Source organism: Porites lutea, chromosome 5 (assembly GCF_958299795.1).
Source record: "Porites lutea chromosome 5, jaPorLute2.1, whole genome shotgun sequence".
Classification (NCBI taxonomy): domain Eukaryota; kingdom Metazoa; phylum Cnidaria; class Anthozoa; order Scleractinia; family Poritidae; genus Porites; species Porites lutea.
In genome coordinates this window covers 2,507,052-2,529,204 of record NC_133205.1, presented here as the reverse complement: position 1 = coordinate 2,529,204, position 22,153 = coordinate 2,507,052, and the positions used below count along the sequence as shown (strand labels likewise).

General features: G+C 41.0%; 1 protein-coding gene across 1 annotated transcript in view; it reads left to right on the top strand.

Annotated features, from left to right (window-relative positions):
* The window catches only part of LOC140936811 (scavenger receptor cysteine-rich domain-containing protein DMBT1-like), a 35,042-nt gene that overhangs the window by 10,811 nt on the left and 2,078 nt on the right, over window positions 1-22,153 (top strand). The window contains exons 7-26 of the mRNA XM_073386312.1: window positions 1,387-1,692; window positions 8,687-8,737; window positions 9,010-9,051; window positions 9,198-9,503; window positions 10,229-10,534; window positions 10,685-10,993; window positions 11,607-11,657; window positions 11,927-11,968; window positions 12,115-12,420; window positions 13,150-13,455; window positions 13,606-13,914; window positions 14,526-14,576; window positions 14,846-14,887; window positions 15,034-15,339; window positions 16,067-16,372; window positions 16,523-16,831; window positions 17,951-18,256; window positions 18,984-19,289; window positions 19,440-19,748; window positions 20,868-21,173. Of these exons, the coding sequence (XP_073242413.1) occupies window positions 1,387-1,692; window positions 8,687-8,737; window positions 9,010-9,051; window positions 9,198-9,503; window positions 10,229-10,534; window positions 10,685-10,993; window positions 11,607-11,657; window positions 11,927-11,968; window positions 12,115-12,420; window positions 13,150-13,455; window positions 13,606-13,914; window positions 14,526-14,576; window positions 14,846-14,887; window positions 15,034-15,339; window positions 16,067-16,372; window positions 16,523-16,831; window positions 17,951-18,256; window positions 18,984-19,289; window positions 19,440-19,748; window positions 20,868-21,173 (4,575 nt within the window). The remainder of the gene's footprint in view (window positions 1-1,386; window positions 1,693-8,686; window positions 8,738-9,009; window positions 9,052-9,197; window positions 9,504-10,228; window positions 10,535-10,684; window positions 10,994-11,606; window positions 11,658-11,926; window positions 11,969-12,114; window positions 12,421-13,149; window positions 13,456-13,605; window positions 13,915-14,525; window positions 14,577-14,845; window positions 14,888-15,033; window positions 15,340-16,066; window positions 16,373-16,522; window positions 16,832-17,950; window positions 18,257-18,983; window positions 19,290-19,439; window positions 19,749-20,867; window positions 21,174-22,153) is intronic.

Genomic DNA, 22,153 nt, shown 5'->3' with positions numbered 1-22,153 from the left:
CTATATATTAATGATTTACCGAACACTTCGAAACTGCTTAGTTTCCACTTATTTGCTGATGACACTAATATATATTGTTCACGCAAAAACCTTACTGATCTTGAACTTAAATCCTAAATCAAGAGCTCCACGCAGTGGCTGTGTGGATGAAATCTAATACACTAGCTCTCAGTATTTTCAAAGCTAATTTTGTTCTTTTTTATTCTAAGAAACTAAAACCATACAAGTCATTAAAGAATCATGTTAATGAACTCTGCTTAAAACTATCGAAAACTGTAGGCATATTTTCCAAATTAAGGTACTATGTTAATGTTGATATACTTATCAGCTTTACTGTGCCCTAATTTACCCCTTTCTTACTTATGGTATTCAAGTTTGGGGTCTCACATACCCAACCTACCTAAAGCCAGTAACTACTTTAAAGTTGCAAAAACGAGTCGTCAGAATAATGACTTTTTCCGACCCTAGATCACATTCTAAGCCATTGCTGAAGTCTCTCAGACTCCTAAGATTCTCTGATATAATTCATCTTGAAATAATTTCTATTGTTTATCAGTGGTACCATAAACTAAGCCCTTCTTGTTTTGTTAATTAGTTTAACCCAGTATCTTCTATTCATTCATATAATACACGTCAATAACAGATTGACAATCTGTTTGTTAAATCTGTTCTTACCAGTCCACTCAATACGGCATTCGTTCTCTCAGTTACACTGTTCCAAAACTTTGGAATCCTTTGTCTATTGATGTTAAGAAAATCAAGCCGTTTTCCAGTTTTTGTCAATATATCAAGAATTCTATAATTGATGTTCATAATACTATTAGTCTATTATTGATTGCTAATGTTTTACAATTATATTATCTTTAACTACTATTTAATTAATGAAGCAATACTTTTTATCTAAAGGAACTATTTGTATCTATATTCCTTCTACTCATATTCTTGTTTGGGTCACCTACTCGGTTAGTTCCACGAACTATTTAGGTGTCCCAAACTCTGCAAAATAGACCTACAATTGAAAATTTCTTTTCCTTCACAATCTCTCGATTTTATATTTTAAAGCACTAATTTGTACTATTTATTATTCTGTGTGAATTTTAAAAATTGACTTGACTTTACTTGACTTTAATCTTATCATCACTCGTTTCCCACACAGAATTATTACCTTTTTAACACGACAAAAAAGATATTTTTAACAAAATGTTGGCGCCACCGACACGTTTAGGCTGCCCGTCCATAACGCTCACACCTTTGTTTAAGATAATAAATACTAAAATTGTTGCACAGTGAGACTCAAGATCTTGAAAACCATAACTTATTCGCTCAGCGGCACACACCCCTCAATAGGTAGCCCTTGATAATACTAGGCGTATCTTCGCTTTTTAGGACTGAGACTTGCTGGAGGAAACTGGAACGGAGAGGGACGAGTAGAGATATTGTATAGCGGCAGCTGGGGAACTGTGTGCGATGACAGCTGGGATATGGACGATGCAAGAGTCGTATGTCGCGAACTTGGTTATCCTGATGCTGCTAGTGCTCTACAGTCCGCCCACTTTGGTGCTGGAAGTGGTCAAATCTGGCTGGACGATGTCAGCTGTGCGGGAAGTGAAGATTCCATTGAGAATTGTCCACACAATGGATGGGGCTCACATAACTGCAATCACAATGAGGATGCAGGGGTCGTTTGTTTAAGTAAGTTACATGTAAGACGATTCAAGCACGTTGCTGATAATTTCCTACTCACTTTATAGTCAATTTATAATGTTTGTTTTGGACACTGGTAAGTTTTCTTGTTTTCCAATGACTCCACTTTCTAAAATAATGGAGATTAAAGTTTGACAATTGGTTATTATAACTGTTAAGTTGAGAGGAAAATCTTCTACAATTGTCCAGATTATCTAAATCTCTTGATAAAGTGCATTTAGAAGTTATGTATCAGTCAAATCGAAGCTTCAACATGCCCCCCCCCCCCCCCCGGGCAACCCCCCGGGCATTTGACTTTTTTGAAAATTGTTGTTCAAATTTTCCCCTATCCGGGCCAAAATGCCGTTCAAATTCCCCACACTGGGGTCCATTCAGGTGATCAAATGCCCCCACCCCGGGGACATTTCACAGGCACAAAAATGACAGAAGGAGGGTGGAAACGCCTTCAGTTGTCGAACAAAATCTTTAAAAAATATAACAAAAACTGAGAAACACTGTTAGCGTATTTACTACGAAAAGAAGTCTCGTGCAAAGCGGCGGAAATCGCTGCTACAAGGTCACTGAATGCTCAGCTTTTCTTCGTCATGCAACATACAAAGCGTTCTATAAAAAAAGATCCCACCTATTGAGATTACTACATCATGACCATTTCGCTGATATGTATCATCGCTCACCTTATTAAGTAACATATATACTTGCAGTAGGTCAAAGTAGTTGACCTGAGCTTTTAAATTTATTTTATGTTGTTGTATTGAATCGCTGCTATAGGTATTTCTATTTCATTGTAAACACAACAATAAAATACATTCATACATTTTATAAAGCCTGAATCCAATATTAAAAATTTTAAAATTTAAATTCTTCAAATATGACACAAAGTTTGTTTAAGCCCTTTCCTCGTAACCAATTGGCCACAAGGGCACAATCTTTTCCAGGAAAATCTTCTAACACCGCGTCCCCCATAGCTCGCCACGCCACAGATTTTACATGAAATCGAGGGTGCAGTTCAAATACCCCACCCCTAAAGCATGGGGATCAAATTCCCCACCCTCTGGAAGACTCTGATAATCAAATTCCCTCCTCCCCGGGACGGCAAAGGTGTCAAATGCCCGGGGTATGCCCGGGGGGGGGGGCATGTTGAAGCTTCGATTTGACCGATACATTAACCGCCGTATGAAAAAGCGTCTCGTTGTACTGGCGACGAAGTCTTAAAGCATGATTTTAAAAAAGTGTTTCCCAGATACTTTGTCATTCAGTCACAGTTGAAGCTTCAGAGGTATATACTCAACGCTTCATCCATTACCTAGTGTCAAGAAGTCGACTATCAAAACGCGTCCGAGCACTTTCCACACATGTGCGTGTCTCATTGTCACGTGTTCATGTCAATTTAAAAAAAAAAGCGGAAACGGAGGCACATTCCCGCCCCTAGTCGCGACACAAAGTCACGTCTACTTACAGTTTCTAGACCTAGGTCTCCGCTTCCTCTAAGAAACACAGTTTTGTGATTGGTCTCTTGTACTCCCCGTATTGAGTACGCACTGTGACTGCTCGGACCATCCCATCTTGTCCAGGATGAGTAGACACAATCCTACCTAAAGGCCATATACCTCGTGGCTGGTTCGGTTCTGCAACAAGCACTACGTTTCCTTCCTTCAGATTCTTTCTCTTCTCTTTCCTTTTCTTCCTCTCTGTAAGCTTAGGGATATACTCCTTGATAAAGCGCTTCAAAAAGAAGTTGACAAGCGCTTGAAACTGTCGCCATAGTTTCGTTGAGTTGATCTCTCTCTCACTAACATCAGCTTCTTCATTACTCGGGTTTGCTCGCAGAAGCAGAAAATGATTTGGCGTCAGCGCTTCTATATCACCCACATCGTTTGTGATGGGACGACCGTTCAGTATCCCTTCTGCTTCCACCAGAGCAGTTCTAAGCGCTTCTTCAGCAACGATCCTGTTTTGCAGCACAGACTTCAAGGTTTTCTTTGTACACTACACTAATCTCTCCCACGCGCCACCGAAGTGGGTGCACTTGGCGGTTGGAAACTCCACTCAATTTTGTTCGGTGCACAAAAGTTTTGTACTTTCACTTTATTTCAATTCAGTTGCTTAAGACATTTCAAAAGCTCATTATTGGCCCCTACAAAGTTAGTTCCATTATCGCTGTATATTCTTTGTGGTCTCCCAAGCCGAATGAACCTCTTCAAAGCCATAATGAAATGATCTGTTGATAGATCGTTTACCAGTTGAAGATGGCAAGCTCAACTAGCCATGAAAACAAACAAACAACCGTACACTTTAACTTCACTGCGCCTCTCCTTAATTATCATAGGACCAAAATAATCAACTCCAGTGTTCATGAATACCATTCCAGGTTCAAGTCTTCGCTCAGGTAAGTTTCCCATTGGCTGCTCATGGGGTTTTATTGTGTGACGATAACATTAATTGCACTTAAATGTCACGCTCCTTACAGCTTGACGACAATGGATGATCCAATAATCCTGTCTAATTAGATTCAGCAATATTCGGTTGGTGGATGGTGGTAGGTACGATGGATGTCCTCGATGATCAGCTGCGCAAGCTCATGATGTGAGTCAATTTTCTCTGGTGTCGTGCCTTGTAAGGGAGGGCTTGTGCTTTTGCAACCTTCCACTGACTACTAGAAATCCACTTTCCATTCACGAATCAAGAGATTTGATTCTGTTCCACTTATGAACCTCCTGACCATTTTCTAGGCACCTTATCTCCTCGCCAAAAGCCTCTACTTGCGCTATCTTTACTAGCTGGCTCTGAGCAGCTCTTAAGCAGCTCTGAGCAGTTCCTTCTTTACTCGTGTACTGTTTCCAAGTCTCATCACGTACGCCAGCACTCGTCTTAGTTCAGCTAGGGACGAATATCTTTTCCATCCCAACACAGTTTCAAGAGGCGCAACTCGACCTTTCCCAGCGACTAGTCTGCATTCAACTACATTATCTTCAAACTCTCGTCTAAGGTACGCAGACGCTCCGTAAGCATCTTGGCTCGCGTCACAAAACATATGCAGGTTAGTTTCTCGAAATGGCTCGTTCCGGCTGAATAGTGGTAGCGAAATTTGCACAGTTTCAAGCAGATTCTTTAATTGATTCTTTAAACCATTCGCGCCACTCACGAAGATCAGCTTCTTTCAACTCATCACCCCATCCGTACTTTAAGCGATTCAGATTTTGAATGATAATCTTCCTTCTGATTGAAAACGGAAAGAGAAGTCCTCGAGGATCCCACAAAGAGAATACTTGGCTTAAGACTGATCTCTTTGTAGTAACTGCGTCTCGTTTAGGTGCATTGAACCTAAATACATCTTGTTGAGCATCCCACGTAATGCCCAATTCTTGGTCTTTAACTTTGGTAATTTATTTTCACTCAACTCAAGGAAACGGGGAGATCTATCCTCTACAGGGATAATTGCTAATACCTCAGGGTCGTTTGTTAACTCCCCCGTTCTCATCCGCATTCCGCCTCATTGTGTAGTTGGCACGAAAGGGCGCCGACACTTCTACAAAGAGTGTCTTCTGGAACTGGTAGACACTCGGTTTTTCGCTCGGTGATTCTCTCCAAAGAAGCCTAATGGCTGACTGATCACTCTCAGGTAAACACAACATTTGGTACATTTCTCGCGCGTCTGCTGTGAACGCAATTCTTTCTTCGCAAAATCAAAGCAAAACACCAAACAACGACAAGTAATCTGGTCCTGTGCACATTTTATCATTAAGACTTTGACCCCTAATTTTCGCTGATGCATCATATACTCTCCTAAGACGATCAGGTTTCTTGGGATTGATAACGAAACGGTGTGGTAAGTACCAGGTTACTTTGCTATCAGTGCATACTTCTTCTTCGCTTATTTTTCTCACATAACCCTTCTCAATGTCATCCTGGATTGACTTCGCATATCGTTCCTTAATTTCGGGATCATTTTTAAACTTCTTCTCTAACGACTTAAGTCTCCGCTCAGCCATGTCATAGTTATTAGGAAGGGATGAGTCTTCTCGCCAAAGCAGCCCTGACACATAATCGTCTTCACCCTCCAATTTCTTAGTCGTCTGCTCCATTACTTACAACGTTCGGCTGTTCTCAATTGAACGCACGGGATCTGCTAGCTTCACCACACCTAATGACTCTACCTCCGACTGAGCAGTAAGCAACCGCTGCAACTCCTCCTCTTCGCCAGCACTTGTTTCATACACTTTAACCGCATTGTATGGTTATGCCATGCCCAATATTTGTTCACCGGTTAACCAGTTAGTGACTGCCCGACCGAGAGGTGTCTCGACTGCGTATTGTATTCTGTCAGCATGTGACTGTCCTGAAGGTTTCACAATCCGCATTGGTAGAATCAAATCTGACTTGTTGCTTCCTATTATCAGTCGCACTGGACCCGTGTCCTGTGTCCCTCAAGTTCGAGTCTTTCAGGTGGTTAAAGTTCTGTTTAATCGCCGCGCGACCACTTTATGTTGTGATCCGGACCACTTAGGTTAAGAAACGTTTTTACATCTCTCATCACGTACTTCACCCCTTCTCTACCAACTCTAGCAATTCTACAGTTCTTTGTATGTTGCGAGGTAAACGCCTCCTCTGCATTAACACCTTGAATTTGCAGTTCTATCTCCTTGCCTTTAAGACCAAGTGACTGAGCCAATTCTTCATCCATAAGTGTTGTGTTACATCCTGAGTGACGCAACGCCATAACTTGTTGTTCTCCTTTCTCTGAAAACAGAAGTACAGGCAGCTCCTTAACCAACGCACGACCACCAACCTCGCACCCTAAACACACCGAGTAATGACACTGCTCCCGCGATTTCTCTGACTGATCTAGAGGTTTGTTCTCACCCTCCGAAACAGAAGGTTTCTGGGCTCCTTCACCCAATGCCAGTTTTTCTGCTTTTCTCGCTCTTGGTCGCTCAATAATGTTCAAGTCAACCTCATGAACAAGAGTATGATGATGCATAGAACAGCCCTCAACTTTGGATCTATTCTTAGCATTGCATTTGTTTAGCCGATGGCCAGGCAACAGACAAGACAGGCAAAGTTTATGTTCATGAACGAGTTTCTCTTTCTCGATAGCGGGCAATTCCTTAAACTGCTCTAACGTATGACTTATCGAGTTATGAACTGGACACGTCTTTGTCAACTTTTCATCAACTGAAGGAGTCTCTTGTGTTGCTCCCGCAAACTGTCCTGTCACTGGATTGCCACTAGACTTACGTCAATCACCTTTAGGTAAATCACTCCTAGTCGAATCAAACCTTCTCCATTCTCGCTTCTCCGAAATTCACCTCCGCTTTGACTCGCATATTTTCGCTTCTTTTTTTAGCCAATTCGCAAACGACTCCCATATAGACCGTTTCGATTTTCCTTCCACAAACTCAGCCTATCTACCGCAACAATGAAAAGGAAGCTTATCAACGTTTGCTTCGGGAATCTGCGACTTTAACTCATGAACAAAGTTGTGTTCCTCATACACGGCCATTAACCCCAACACCATTTCTTGATACTGCCTTATCTGCTCACTATTTTCTTTCATTATGACTGGGAATTGATCTACACGCCTTTTAGCTGCTGACACAACAGTGTCCACGCGACCAAAACGCTCATCGACCGCGGTCAATGCCTCCATATATTTATCAGAACCTGGCATGAATTTTGCGAAACAGGACTTTGAATTTCCTTCCACTGCATCTAATAGAAATTTAAGCTTCTCTGTAGCATCATAAACGTCCTTTTTGCCCATATCCGCTATAAATGCTTCTTTAAACTTCGAATACTCGAGTGGATCTCCGCTTAATTTTGGCACACTTGGTTTGAAAATTTTAATGAACGCTGGAAGCATTTTCTCAAAAACTTGATCTAACTGGACTTGTCGCTCACCTGGGCTACCTGTGGCAGCCGGGCTGCACATTGTATTTTTGCCTCGAGATTTTCTTGTCTCTGGTTTTACAATTGGCTTAATTTCTCCATTGACATCGCCTTCTTCAACGCCTGGAACGGTTAAGGATTCTTTCTAACGAGACATTTATTATCAACAACAGTCTGAGTGTTGGAAGCAGAGTTCAGATGTAAGCGTGAAACACAATCCTCTACACTAACAACAGGTCATCCCGCCAAATCTTTGTCGTCAATCTCTTCATGATTAGAATCCTCAACAGCAAGGGCATCTTCGTAAGCCACTTCTCATTTCGTTTCTTCAGCTCTCCTTTTAAGTTCTAACAGCTCGGCACGCAGTGGCCTAATTTCTTCTTTGTACTTTTGCTCGGCTACTTCTAACTCAAGGGCGAGTTTCTCTGCTTGAAGTTGAGGTTTTACTTGCTTTGGGCGTGCTGGTAGACTCGCTAGATTAAATTAACTTCAGAGTTTGGTCTCTCCTTCCGTTTTAAACACTCATTTCAAGCACAATCACACAATCACTCTCGACGTTCCCACGCGGTGCTGTTATTTGCTTTTCAATGTTTGACATGAAGTTCACTCGGTGGTTGAATAACTCTATACTCTTTTCCACTGGTTGACACGAGTTTCACTGGGTGCTTGAATAACTCTATCCTCCTTTGTTTTTCACACTTTCACTCTCAAAGTCGCACAAAATCTCCCGGCTCGAATGGAAAATGTCGAGAAGTCGCGTATCAAAACGCGAACACTGTCCCCAGCGCAAAGACAAAAAAACACACATGTTCGTGTCTCATGGTCACGTGTTCATGTCAATTAAAAAAATCCGGAAGCGAAGACTCATCTGGAATTTTACCGCCCTTCCACTTGCAAACTCTAAAGGTTCATTAACTTCTAGCAGCATCGGACACCTTTAAGTAAAGGCACTGAGAGTAATTTAAAGTGCGTCAAAACTGTTTGAATTAAAAAATTAATTACATTGGATTGCCATTATTAAGGGACAATACAAAATACGACCACGTCAAATGTCCATACGACCATTTTTTGTTTCTCTGCTAATTTTCTCTTATAGCAGGCACTTCAGCAATTGTATCGCCATCAATCAGTCCAACTGGAGTGTCGGGTAAGTCTAAAAATTTCTCCATCGGTTTCCAGATCTGAAACTAAGTTGTCATTGTACATCGAAACAGTGATTTTAAGAATTGGAAAATCAAACATCCAAAACTTCTCGCGTGCCATGTGTAGATAGTGTAGTTCTACTTTGATAATCTACAAAACCATGATGACGTGTTTAGTACGCCTAAGTATGATAACGATTTTTTCCCTGATTAACTCGTTTTGCATGTGTGTTATTATCATTATTATCGCTATTAATATTATCTATTTATTTTCCAGTAAGCGTGTCGGCAAGTGTATCAATCAGTCCAAGCTTGGATGGTGAGTTCAGACCACGTGAAGTTCTCAAGGGAATTTGCCTTTTGTCTTTTATTAATAATACACGCATGTGTACGTGGATAGCGCGATATTTAAAAGAAACAGTTCTCTAGGGTAACATCAGATGGTCTGTAATTTTGTTTTCGCAGGACTGAGACTTGTTGGTGGAAGCTGGAACGGAGAAGGAAGAGTTGAAATTTTTTACAACGGCAACTGGGGAACTGTGTGTGATGACAGCTGGGATTTAAACGATGCAAGAGTCGTATGTCGTGAACTTGGATACTCTGGTGCTGTTAGCGCTTATAGTTCTGCACACTTTGGCTCTGGAAGCGGTCAAATTTGGTTGGACGATGTCAACTGTATTGGAAGTGAAACTTCCATTGTAAATTGCTCGCATGGCGGATGGGGCTCACATGACTGTAGTCACGGTGAAGATGCATCTGTCGTTTGCTCAAGTAAGTAGTGATCGCAAACAGGTCTCTGTTTAGTCTGGTTTTGACTATTGATGCAAGCACAGCTTTTTATAAGGGTGCCTATTTCCTCGTGTAAAGGGTTTTTACCTTATTACAAGTGGAGCTAAGAATTTTTCATTTCCAGCGCTTGCATGTGGTTTGCGTCGATAGCGGCGAGAAACGAGGAAATGCGGCGGCTTTCACAGGGTGGGGTTGCCAACGTTTTGTTTCGGTTAAATACAGAATTAACTGACATGTACGGCTGTTCTTACAACTACAACATCTATCCATTTAAACACGTATCCAGATTGTTTTAAAACGCGTGAGAACTTATTAGTAAGCATGTATTGTAAAACTTAAAAAGGTAGTGACAAATCCGGGGATAGAAAATTATAGGAAGTTTCCTAGAGGTGTTAGACTTGATCCATTCATTTTCTTACCTTGTTAAAGACAAAAGGTGATTCCTCATTAATATTATCATCACTCGTTTTCCACACAGAATTATTACTTTTAACATGACAAAAAAGATATTTTTAACCAAATGTTGGAACCACCGAAAAATTTAGGCTGCCCGTTCCTAACACTAACGCCTTTGTTTAAGATAATAAATACGGAAATTGATGCACTGTAAGACTCAAGATCTTGAAAACGATAACTTATTCGTTCAGTGGCACACACCCCTCAATAGGTAGTCCTTGACTATACAAGGCCTATCTTCGACTTTCCAGGACTGAGACTTGTTGGAGGAAACTGGAACGGAGAGGGACGAGTAGAGATATTGTATAGCGACAGCTGGGGAACTGTGTGCGATGACGGCTGGGATATGGACGATGCAAGAGTCGCATGTCGCGAACTTGGTTATCCTGATGCTGCTAGTGCTCTACAGTCCGCCCACTTTGGTGCTGGAAGTGGTCAAATCTGGCTGGACGATGTCAACTGTGCGGGAAGTGAAGATTCCATTGAGAATTGTCCGCACTATGGATGGGGTTCACATAACTGCGGTCACCATGAAGACGCATCGGTCGTTTGTTCAAGTAAGTACGCGAGTAATGCCCTCGTCGCAATTGCATATGCCCCATCTCTGTGACACATGCTTGATATTATAGGCTATTATTGGTTTAATTCCCCCTCGATTTGCACCCACAACCGACAGTCTTTGATTGTAAGAAATTCGACTTTTACAGAGCGAGTGAGACTTGTCGGAGGAAGCTGGAACGGTGAGGGGAGAGTAGAGGTATTCTACAACGGTGTATGGGGAACTGTATGCGATGACATCTGGAATCTGAATAATGCCCGAGTCGTATGCCGTGTGCTGGGATATTCTGGCGCTTTTAGTGCTCCACAGTCCGCCCACTTTGGTGCTGGAAGTGGTCAAATCTGGCTGGACAATGTCAACTGTGCGGGAAGTGAAGATTCCATTGAGAATTGTCCTCACAATGGATGGGGTTCACATAACTGCAATCACAATGAGGATGCAGGGGTCGTTTGTTTAAGTAAGTTACATGTAATACGATCCAAGCACGTTCCTGAAAATTTCTTATTCACTTTAGGGTCAATTTATTTTATTAATGGTCGTTTTGGACATTGCTAAGTTCTTGTTGTTTTCTAGTTACTTCACTTTCCAAAAGAATTGGTTATTATAACTGTAAAGTTGAGAGGAAAATCTTCTTCAGTTGTCCAGATTATATAAATCTCTTCATAATTGCATTTAGCAGTTTACGGCGGTATGAAAAAGTGCCTCGTTCTATTGGCGACGAAGTCTTTAAAAATATATGAAGAAAAAGAATTTCCCAGATACTTTGTCATTCAGTCACAGTTAAGGCTACAGAGGTATATACTTAACGCTTCATCCATTATCTAGAATTTTTACGGGCCTTACACTTGCAAATTAAAGTCTAAAGGTTTATGTACTTCTAGCTTGATGTTCAACGTTTAAGTAAGGGTACTGAAAGAGATTTAAGTCGCGTCAAAACGGTTTGAATTGAAAAATCAATTACATTGGATTGCCATTATATAAGGGACAATCAAAATACGACCACGTCAAAACGTTTATACGACCATTTTCCCTTACTTCTTGTTTGTTTCTCTGCTAATTTTCTCTTATAGCAGGCACTTCAGCGATTGTATCGCCATCAATCAGTCCAACTGGAGTGTCGGGTAAGTCTAAAAATTTCTTCATTGGTTTCCAGATCTGAAAATAAGTTGTCATTGTACATCGAAACAGTGATTTTAAGAATTGGAAAAACAAACCTTCAAAACTTCTCGCGTGGCATGTGTAAGATAGTGTAGTTCTACTTTGATAATCTGCAAAGGATGACGTGTTTAGTTCGCCTAAGTATGATATTGATTTTTTCCCTGGTTAACGCATTTTGCTTGTGTGTTATCATCATTGTTATCGCTATTAATATTATCTATTTATTTTCCAGTAAGCGTGTCGGCGAGTGTATCAATCAGTCCAAGCTTGGATGGTGAGTTCAGACCACGTGAAGTTCTCAAGGGAATTTGCCTTTTGTCTTTTATTAATAATACACGCATGTGTACGTGGATAGCGCGATATTTAAAAGAAACAGTTCTCTAGGGTAACATCAGATGGTCTGTAATTTTGTTTTCGCAGGACTGAGACTTGTTGGTGGAAGCTGGAACGGAGAAGGAAGAGTTGAAATTTTTTACAACGGCAACTGGGGAACTGTGTGTGATGACAGCTGGGATTTAAACGATGCAAGAGTCGTATGTCGTGAACTTGGATACTCTGGTGCTGTTAGCGCTCATAGTTCTGCACATTTTGGCTCTGGAAGCGGTCAAATTTGGTTGGACGATGTCAACTGTATTGGAAGTGAAACTTCCATTGTAAATTGCTCGCATGGCGGATGGGGCTCACATAACTGTAATCACGGTGAAGATGCATCTGTCGTTTGCTCAAGTAAGTAGTGATCGCAAACAGGTCTCTGTTTAGTCTGGTTTTGACTATTGATGCAAGTACCGCTTTTTATAAGGGTGCCTATCCCCTCGTGTAAAGGGCCTTTACGTTATTACAAGCGGAACTAAGAATTTTTCATTTCCAGCGCTAGCATGTGGTTTGCGTCGATAGCGGCGAGAAACGAGGAAAGGCGGCGGCTTCCACGGGGTGGGGATTGCCAACGTTTTGTTTCGGTTAAAGACAGAATTAACTGACATGTACGGCTGTTCTCACAACTACAACATCTATCCATTTACAAACGTATCCAGATTGTTTAAACATGCGTGAGAACTTATTACTAAGCATGTATTGTAAATCTCTAAAAAGGTAGTGACAAATCCGGGGATAGGAAATTATAGGAAGTTTTCTAGAGGTATAAGACTTGATCTATTCATTTTCTTACCTTGTTAAAGACAAAAGGTCGTTTCTCATTAATATTATCATCACTCGTTTCCCACACAGAATTATTACTTTTAACATGACAAAAAAGATATTTTTAACAAAATGTTGGTACCACCGACAAATTTAGGCTGCCCGTCCCTAACACTCACTGCTTTGTTTAAGATAATATAGATACTGAAATTGTTGCACTGTAAGACTCAAGATCTTGAAAGCGATAACTTATTCGTTCAGTGGCACTCACCCCTCAATAGGTAGTCCTTGACTCTACAATGCCTATCTTCGACTTTCCAGGACTGAGACTTGTTGGAGGAAACTGGAACGGAGAGGGACGAGTAGAGATATTGTATAGCGACAGCTGGGGAACTGTGTGCGATGACAGCTGGGATATGGACGATGGAAGAGTCGCATGTCGCGAACTTGGTTATCCTGATGCTGCTAGTGCTCTACAGTCCGCCCACTTTGGTGCTGGAAGTGGTCAAATCTGGCTGGACGATGTTAACTGTGCGGGAAGTGAAGATTCCATTGAGAATTGTCCGCACTATGGATGGGGTTCACATAACTGCGGTCACCATGAAGACGCATCGGTCGTTTGTTCAAGTAAGTACACGAGTAGTGCCCTCGTCTCAGTTGCATAGGCTCCATCTCTGTGACACATGCTTGATATTATAGGTTATTATTGGTTTAATTCCCCCTCGATTTGCACCCACAACCGACAGTCTTTGATTGTAAGAAATTCGACTTTTACAGAGCGAGTGAGACTTGTCGGAGGAAGCTGGAACGGTGAGGGGAGAGTAGAGGTATTCTACAACGGTGCATGGGGAACTGTATGCGATGACATCTGGAATCTGAATAATGCCCGAGTCGTATGCCGTGAGCTGGGATATTCTGGCGCTTTTAGTGCTCCACAGTCCGCCCACTTTGGTGCTGGAAGTGGTCAAATCTGGCTGGACAATGTCAACTGTGCGGGAAGTGAAGATTCCATTGAGAATTGTCCACACAATGGATGGGGTTCACATAACTGCAATCACAATGAGGATGCAGGGGTCGTTTGTTTAAGTAAGTTACATGTAATACGATCCAAGCACGTTCCTGAAAATTTGCTATTCACTTTAGGGTCAATTTATTTTATTAATGGTCGTTTTGGACATTGCTAAGTTCTGGTTGTTTTCTAGTTACTTCACTTTCCAAAAGAATTGGTTATTATAACTGTAAAGTTGAGAGGAAAATCTTCTTCAATTGTCCAGATTATATAAATCTCTTCATAATTGCATTTAGCAGTTTACGGCGGTATGAAAAAGTGCCTCGTTCTATTGGCGACGAAGTCTAAAAATATATGAAGAAAAAGAATTTCCCAGATACTTTGTCATTCAGTCACAGTTAAGGCTTCAGAGGTATATACTCAATGCTTCATCCATTATCTAGAATTTCTACGGGCCTTACACTTGCAAATTAAAGTCTAAAGGTTTATGTACTTCTAGCTTGATGTTCAACGTTTAAGTAAGGGTACTGAAAGAGATTTAAGTCGCGTCAAAACGGTTTGAATTAAAAAATCAATTACATTGGATTACCATTATATAAGGGACAATCAAAATACGACCACGTCAAAACGTTTATACGACCATTTTCCCTTACTTCTTGTTTGTTTCTCTGCTAATTTTCTCTTATAGCAGGCACTTCAGCGATTGTATCGCCATCAATCAGTCCAACTGGAGTGTCGGGTAAGTCTAAAAATTTCTTCATCGGTTTCCAGATCTGAAAATAAGTTGTCATTGTACATCGAAACAGTGATTTTAAGAATTGGAAAAACAAACCTTCAAAACTTCTCGCGTGGCATGTGTAAGATAGTGTAGTTCTACTTTGATAATCTACAAAGGATGACGTGTTTAGTTCGCCTAAGTATGATATTGATTTTTTCCCTGGTTAACGCATTTTGCTTGTGTGTTATCATCATTATTATCGCTATTAATATTATCTATTTATTTTCCAGTAAGCGTGTCCGCGAGTGTATCAATCAGTCCAAGCTTGGATGGTGAGTTCAGACCACGTGAAGTTCTCAAGGGAATTTTCCTTTTGTCTTTTATTAATAATACACGCATGTGTACGTGGATAGCGCGATATTTAAAAGAAACAGTTCTCTAGGGTAACATCAGATGGTCTGTAATTTTCTTTTGGCAGGACTGAGACTTGTTGGTGGAAGCTGGAACGGAGAAGGAAGAGTTGAAATTTTTTACAACGGCAACTGGGGAACTGTGTGTGATGACAGCTGGGATTTAAACGATGCAAGAGTCGTATGTCGTGAACTTGGATACTCTGGTGCTGTTAGCGCTCATAGTTCTGCACATTTTGGCTCTGGAAGCGGTCAAATTTGGTTGGACGATGTCAACTGTATTGGAAGTGAAACTTCCATTGTAAATTGCTCGCATGGCGGATGGGGCTTACATAACTGTAATCACGGTGAAGATGCATCTGTCGTTTGCTCAAGTAAGTAGTGATCGCAAACAGGTCTCTGTTTAGTCTGGTTTTGACTATTGATGCAAGTACCGCTTTTTATAAGGGTGCCTATCCCCTCGTGTAAAGGGCCTTTACGTTGTTACAAGCGGAGCTAAGAATTTTTCATTTCCAGCGCTTGCATGTGGTTTGCGTCGATAGCGGCGAGAAACGAGGAAAGGCGGCGGCTTCCACGGGGTGGGTTGCCAACGGTTTGTTTCGGTTAAAGACAGAATTAACTGACATGTACGGCTGTTCTCACAACTACAACACTTATCCATTTACAAACGTATCCAGATTGTTTAAACATGCGTGAGAACTTATTACTAAGCATGTATTGTAAATCTCTAAAAAGGTAGTGACAAATCCGGGGATAGGAAATTATAGGAAGTTTCCTAGAGGTATAAGACTTGATCTATTCATTTTCTTACCTTGTTAAAGACAAAAGGTCATTTCTCATTAATATTATCATCACTCGTTTCCCACACAGAATTATTACTTTTAACATGACAAAAAAGATATTTTTAACAAAATGTTGGTACCACCGACAAATTTAGGCTGCCCGTCCCTAACACTCACTGCTTTGTTTAAGATAATATAGATACTGAAATTGTTGCACTGTAAGACTCAAGATCTTGAAAACGATAACTTATTCGTTCAGTGGCACTCACCCCTCAATAGGTAGTCCTTGACTCTACAATGCCTATCTTCGACTTTCCAGGACTGAGACTTGTTGGAGGAAACTGGAACGGAGAGGGACGAGTAGAGATATTGTATAGCGACAGCTGGGGAACTGTGTGCGATGACAGCTGGGATATGGACGATGCAAGAGTCGCATGTCGCGAACTTGGTTATCCTGATGCTGCTAGTGCTCTACAGTCCGCCCACTTTGGTGCTGGAAGTGGTCAAATCTGGCTGGACGATGTCAACTGTGCGGGAAGTGAAGATTCCATTGAGAATTGTCCGCACTATGGATGGGGTTCACATAACTGCGGTCACCATGAAGACGCATCGGTCGTTTGTTCAAGTAAGTACACGAGTAGTGCCCTCGTCTCAGTTGCATAGGCTCCATCTCTGTGACACATGCTTGATATTATAGGTTATTATTGGTTTAATTCCCCCTCGATTTGCACCCACAACCGACAGTCTTTGATTGTAAGAAATTCGACTTTTACAGAGCGAGTGAGACTTGTCGGAGGAAGCTGGAACGGTGAGGGGAGAGTAGAGGTATTCTACAACGGTGCATGGGGAACTGTATGCGATGACATCTGGAATCTGAATAATGCCCGAGTCGTATGCCGTGAGCTGGGATATTCTGGCGCTTTTAGTGCTCCACAGTCCGCCCACTTTGGTGCTGGAAGTGGTCAAATCTGGCTGGACAATGTCAACTGTGCGGGAAGTGAAGATTCCATTGAGAATTGTCCTCACAATGGATGGGGTTCACATAACTGCAATCACAATGAGGATGCAGGGGTCGTTTGTTTAAGTAAGTTACATGTAATACGATCCAAGCACGTTCCTGAAAATTTCTTATTCACTTTAGGGTCAATTTATTTTATTAATGGTCGTTTTGGACATTGCTAAGTTCTTGTTGTTTTCTAGTTACTTCACTTTCCAAAAGAATTGGTTATTATAACTGTAAAGTTGAGAGGAAAATCTTCTTCAATTGTCCAGATTATATAAATCTCTTGATAATTGCATTTAGCAGTTTACGGCGGTATGAAAAAGTGCCTCGTTCTATTGGCGACGAAGTCTAAAAATATATGAAGAAAAAGAATTTCCCAGATACTTTGTGATTCAGTCACAGTTAAGGCTTCAGAGGTATATACTCAACGCTTCATCCATTATCTAGAATTTTTACGGGCCTTACACTTGCAAATTAAAGTCTAAAGGTTTATGTACTTCTAGCTTGATGTTCAACGTTTAAGTAAGGGTACTGAAAGAGATTTAAGTCGCGTCAAAACGGTTTGAATTAAAAAATCAATTACATTGGATTACCATTATATAAGGGACAATCAAAATACGACCACGTCAAAACGTTTATACGACCATTTTCCCTTACTTCTTGTTTGTTTCTCTGCTAATTTTCTCTTATAGCAGGCACTTCAGCGATTGTATCGCCATCAATCAGTCCAACTGGAGTGTCGGGTAAGTCTAAAAATTTCTTCATCGGTTTCCAGATCTGAAAATAAGTTGTCATTGTACATCGAAACAGTGATTTTAAGAATTGGAAAAACAAACCTTCAAAACTTCTCGCGTGGCATGTGTAAGATAGTGTAGTTCTACTTTGATAATCTACAAAGGATGACGTGTTTAGTTCGCCTAAGTATGATATTGATTTTTTCCCTGGTTAACGCATTTTGCTTGTGTGTTATCATCATTATTATCGCTATTAATATTATCTATTTATTTTCCAGTAAGCGTGTCCGCGAGTGTATCAATCAGTCCAAGCTTGGATGGTGAGTTCAGACCACGTGAAGTTCTCAAGGGAATTTTCCTTTTGTCTTTTATTAATAATACACGCATGTGTACGTGGATAGCGCGATATTTAAAAGAAACAGTTCTCTAGGGTAACATCAGATGGTCTGTAATTTTCTTTTGGCAGGACTGAGACTTGTTGGTGGAAGCTGGAACGGAGAAGGAAGAGTTGAAATTTTTTACAACGGCAACTGGGGAACTGTGTGTGATGACAGCTGGGATTTAAACGATGCAAGAGTCGTATGTCGTGAACTTGGATACTCTGGTGCTGTTAGCGCTCATAGTTCTGCACATTTTGGCTCTGGAAGCGGTCAAATTTGGTTGGACGATGTCAACTGTATTGGAAGTGAAACTTCCATTGTAAATTGCTCGCATGGCGGATGGGGCTCACATAACTGTAATCACGGTGAAGATGCATCTGTCGTTTGCTCAAGTAAGTAGTGATCGCAAACAGGTCTCTGTTTAGTCTGGTTTTGACTATTGATGCAAGTACCGCTTTTTATAAGGGTGCCTATCCCCTCTTGTAAAGGGCCTTTACGTTGTTACAAGCGGAGCTAAGAATTTTTCATTTCCAGCGCTTGCATGTGGTTTGCGTCGATAGCGGCGAGAAACGAGGAAAGGCGGCGGCTTCCACGGGGTGGGTTGCCAACGGTTTGTTTCGGTTAAAGACAGAATAAACTGACATGTACGGCTGTTCTCACAACTACAACACTTATCCATTTACAAACGTATCCAGATTGTTTAAACATGCGTGAGAACTTATTACTAAGCATGTATTGTAAATCTCTAAAAAGGTAGTGACAAATCCGGGGATAGGAAATTATAGGAAGTTTCCTAGAGGTATAAGACTTGATCTATTCATTTTCTTACCTTGTTAAAGACAAAAGGTCATTTCTCATTAATATTATCATCACTCGTTTCCCACACAGAATTATTACTTTTAACATGACAAAAAAGATATTTTTAACAAAATGTTGGTACCACCGACAAATTTAGGCTGCCCGTCCCTAACACTCACTGCTTTGTTTAAGATAATATAGATACTGAAATTGTTGCACTGTAAGACTCAAGATCTTGAAAACGATAACTTATTCGTTCAGTGGCACTCACCCCTCAATAGGTAGTCCTTGACTCTACAATGCCTATCTTCGACTTTCCAGGACTGAGACTTGTTGGAGGAAACTGGAACGGAGAGGGACGAGTAGAGATATTGTATAGCGACAGCTGGGGAACTGTGTGCGATGACAGCTGGGATATGGACGATGCAAGAGTCGCATGTCGCGAACTTGGTTATCCTGATGCTGCTAGTGCTCTACAGTCCGCCCACTTTGGTGCTGGAAGTGGTCAAATCTGGCTGGACGATGTCAACTGTGCGGGAAGTGAAGATTCCATTGAGAATTGTCCGCACTATGGATGGGGTTCACATAACTGCGGTCACCATGAAGACGCATCGGTCGTTTGTTCAAGTAAGTACACGAGTAGTGCCCTCGTCTCAGTTGCATAGGCTCCATCTCTGTGACACATGCTTGATATTATAGGTTATTATTGGTTTAATTCCCCCTCGATTTGCACCCACAACCGACAGTCTTTGATTGTAAGAAATTCGACTTTTACAGAGCGAGTGAGACTTGTCGGAGGAAGCTGGAACGGTGAGGGGAGAGTAGAGGTATTCTACAACGGTGCATGGGGAACTGTATGCGATGACATCTGGAATCTGAATAATGCCCGAGTCGTATGCCGTGAGCTGGGATATTCTGGCGCTTTTAGTGCTCCACAGTCCGCCCACTTTGGTGCTGGAAGTGGTCAAATCTGGCTGGACAATGTCAACTGTGCGGGAAGTGAAGATTCCATTGAGAATTGTCCTCACAATGGATGGGGTTCACATAACTGCAATCACAATGAGGATGCAGGGGTCGTTTGTTTAAGTAAGTTACATGTAATACGATCCAAGCACGTTCCTGAAAATTTCTTATTCACTTTAGGGTCAATTTATTTTATTAATGGTCGTTTTGGACATTGCTAAGTTCTTGTTGTTTTCTAGTTACTTCACTTTCCAAAAGAATTGGTTATTATAACTGTAAAGTTGAGAGGAAAATCTTCTTCAATTGTCCAGATTATATAAATCTCTTGATAATTGCATTTAGCAGTTTACGGCGGTATGAAAAAGTGCCTCGTTCTATTGGCGACGAAGTCTAAAAATATATGAAGAAAAAGAATTTCCCAGATACTTTGTTATTCAGTCACAGTTAAGGCTTCAGAGGTATATACTCAACGCTTCATCCATTATCTAGAATTTTTACGGGCCTTACACTTGCAAATTAAAGTCTAAAGGTTTATGTACTTCTAGCTTGATGTTCAACGTTTAAGTAAGGGTACTGAAAGAGATTTAAGTCGCGTCAAAACGGTTTGAATTGAAAAATCAATTACATTGGATTGCCATTATATAAGGGACAATCAAAATACGACCACGTCAAAACGTTTATACGACCATTTTCCCTTACTTCTTGTTTGTTTCTCTGCTAATTTTCTCTTATAGCAGGCACTTCAGCGATTGTATCGCCATCAATTAGTCCAACTGGAGTGTCGGGTAAGTCTAAAAATTTCTTCATTGGTTTCCAGATCTGAAAATAAGTTGTCATTGTACATCGAAACAGTGATTTTAAGAATTGGAAAATCAAACCTTCAAAACTTCTCGCGTGGCATGTGTAAGATAGTGTAGTTCTACTTTGATAATCTACAAAGGATGACGTGTTTAGTTCGCCTAAGTATGATATTGATTTTTTCCCTGGTTAACGCATTTTGCTTGTCTGTTATCATCATTATTATCGCTATTAATATTATCTATTTATTTTCCAGTAATCGTGTCGGCGAGTGTATCAATCAGTCAAAGCTTGGATGGTGAGTTCAGATCACGTGAAGTTCTCAAGGGAATTGGCCTTTTGTCTTTTATTAGTGATACACGCATGTGTACGCGGACAGCGCGATATTTAAAAGAAACAGTTCTCTAGGGTAACATCAGATGGTCTGTAATTTTGTTTTCGCAGGACTGAGACTTGTTGGTGGAAGCTGGAACGGAGAAGGAAGAGTTGAAATTTTTTACAACGGCAACTGGGGAACTGTGTGTGATGACAGCTGGGATTTAAACGATGCAAGAGTCGTATGTCGTGAACTTGGATACTCTGGTGCTGTTAGCGCTCATAGTTCTGCACATTTTGGCTCTGGAAGCGGTCAAATTTGGTTGGACGATGTCAACTGTATGGGAAGTGAAACTTCCATTGTAAATTGCTCGCATAGTGGATGGGGCTCACATGACTGTAGTCACGGTGAAGATGCATCTGTCGTTTGCTCAAGTAAGTAGTGATCGCAAACAGGTCTCTGTTTAGTCTGGTTTTGACTATTGATGCAAGCACAGCTTTTTATAAGGGTGCCTATTTCCTCGAGTAAAGACCTTATTACAAGCGGAGCTAAGAATTTTTCATTTCCAGCGCTTGCATGTGGTTTGCGTCGATAGCGGCGAGAAACGAGGAAAGGCGGTGGCTTCCACGGGGTGGGTTGCCAACGTTTTGTTTCGGTTAAATACAGAATTAACTGACATGTACGGCTGTTCTCACAACTACAACATCTATCCATTTACAAACGTATCCAGATTGTTTAAACATGCGTGAGAACTTATTACTAAGCATGTATTGTAAATCTCTAAAAAGGTAGTGACAAATCCGGGGATAGGACATTATAGGAAGTTTCCTAGAGGTATAAGACTTGATCCATTCATTTTCTTACCTTGTTAAAGACAAAAGGTCATTTCACCACGAAAATCTTTTACAATAGTCCAAGTTATTTAAATCACGTGATAAAGTGCATTTAGAAATTAATCGGCGTATGATAAAGTGTCTCGTTCTATTGGCGATGAAGTCGTAAACATAAGTGAAGAAAAGATGTTTTGAGATATTTTGTTTTTCACTCACAGCTGAAGCTTCGGAGGTATACTCAACGCTTCATCCATTATCTAGAATTTAACTGTTTTTCCACTTGCAATCTCTAAAGTTTCATGTACTTCTAGCTTGATGTTAAACGTTTAATTTAGGGATTGTTCATTTTTATATGACAGGAGGGGGCTGATGAGATTTGAGGAAGAGTCATTTGGAATTTGTATGTCCCCCAGCTTGTCAAACGTTTCTTGTATAATGCCCCCCCCCCCCCTTTCCCGCTCATCAGTCAATACTTTTATGGGTTTAGAGCTTCAGTTCTACTTAGAACTGCATCAGATGTTGGTTTCTATTTTATTTAACACTTCTGTAAGCCCGTCACCAAGTCCAAGCTTTTCAGTCTC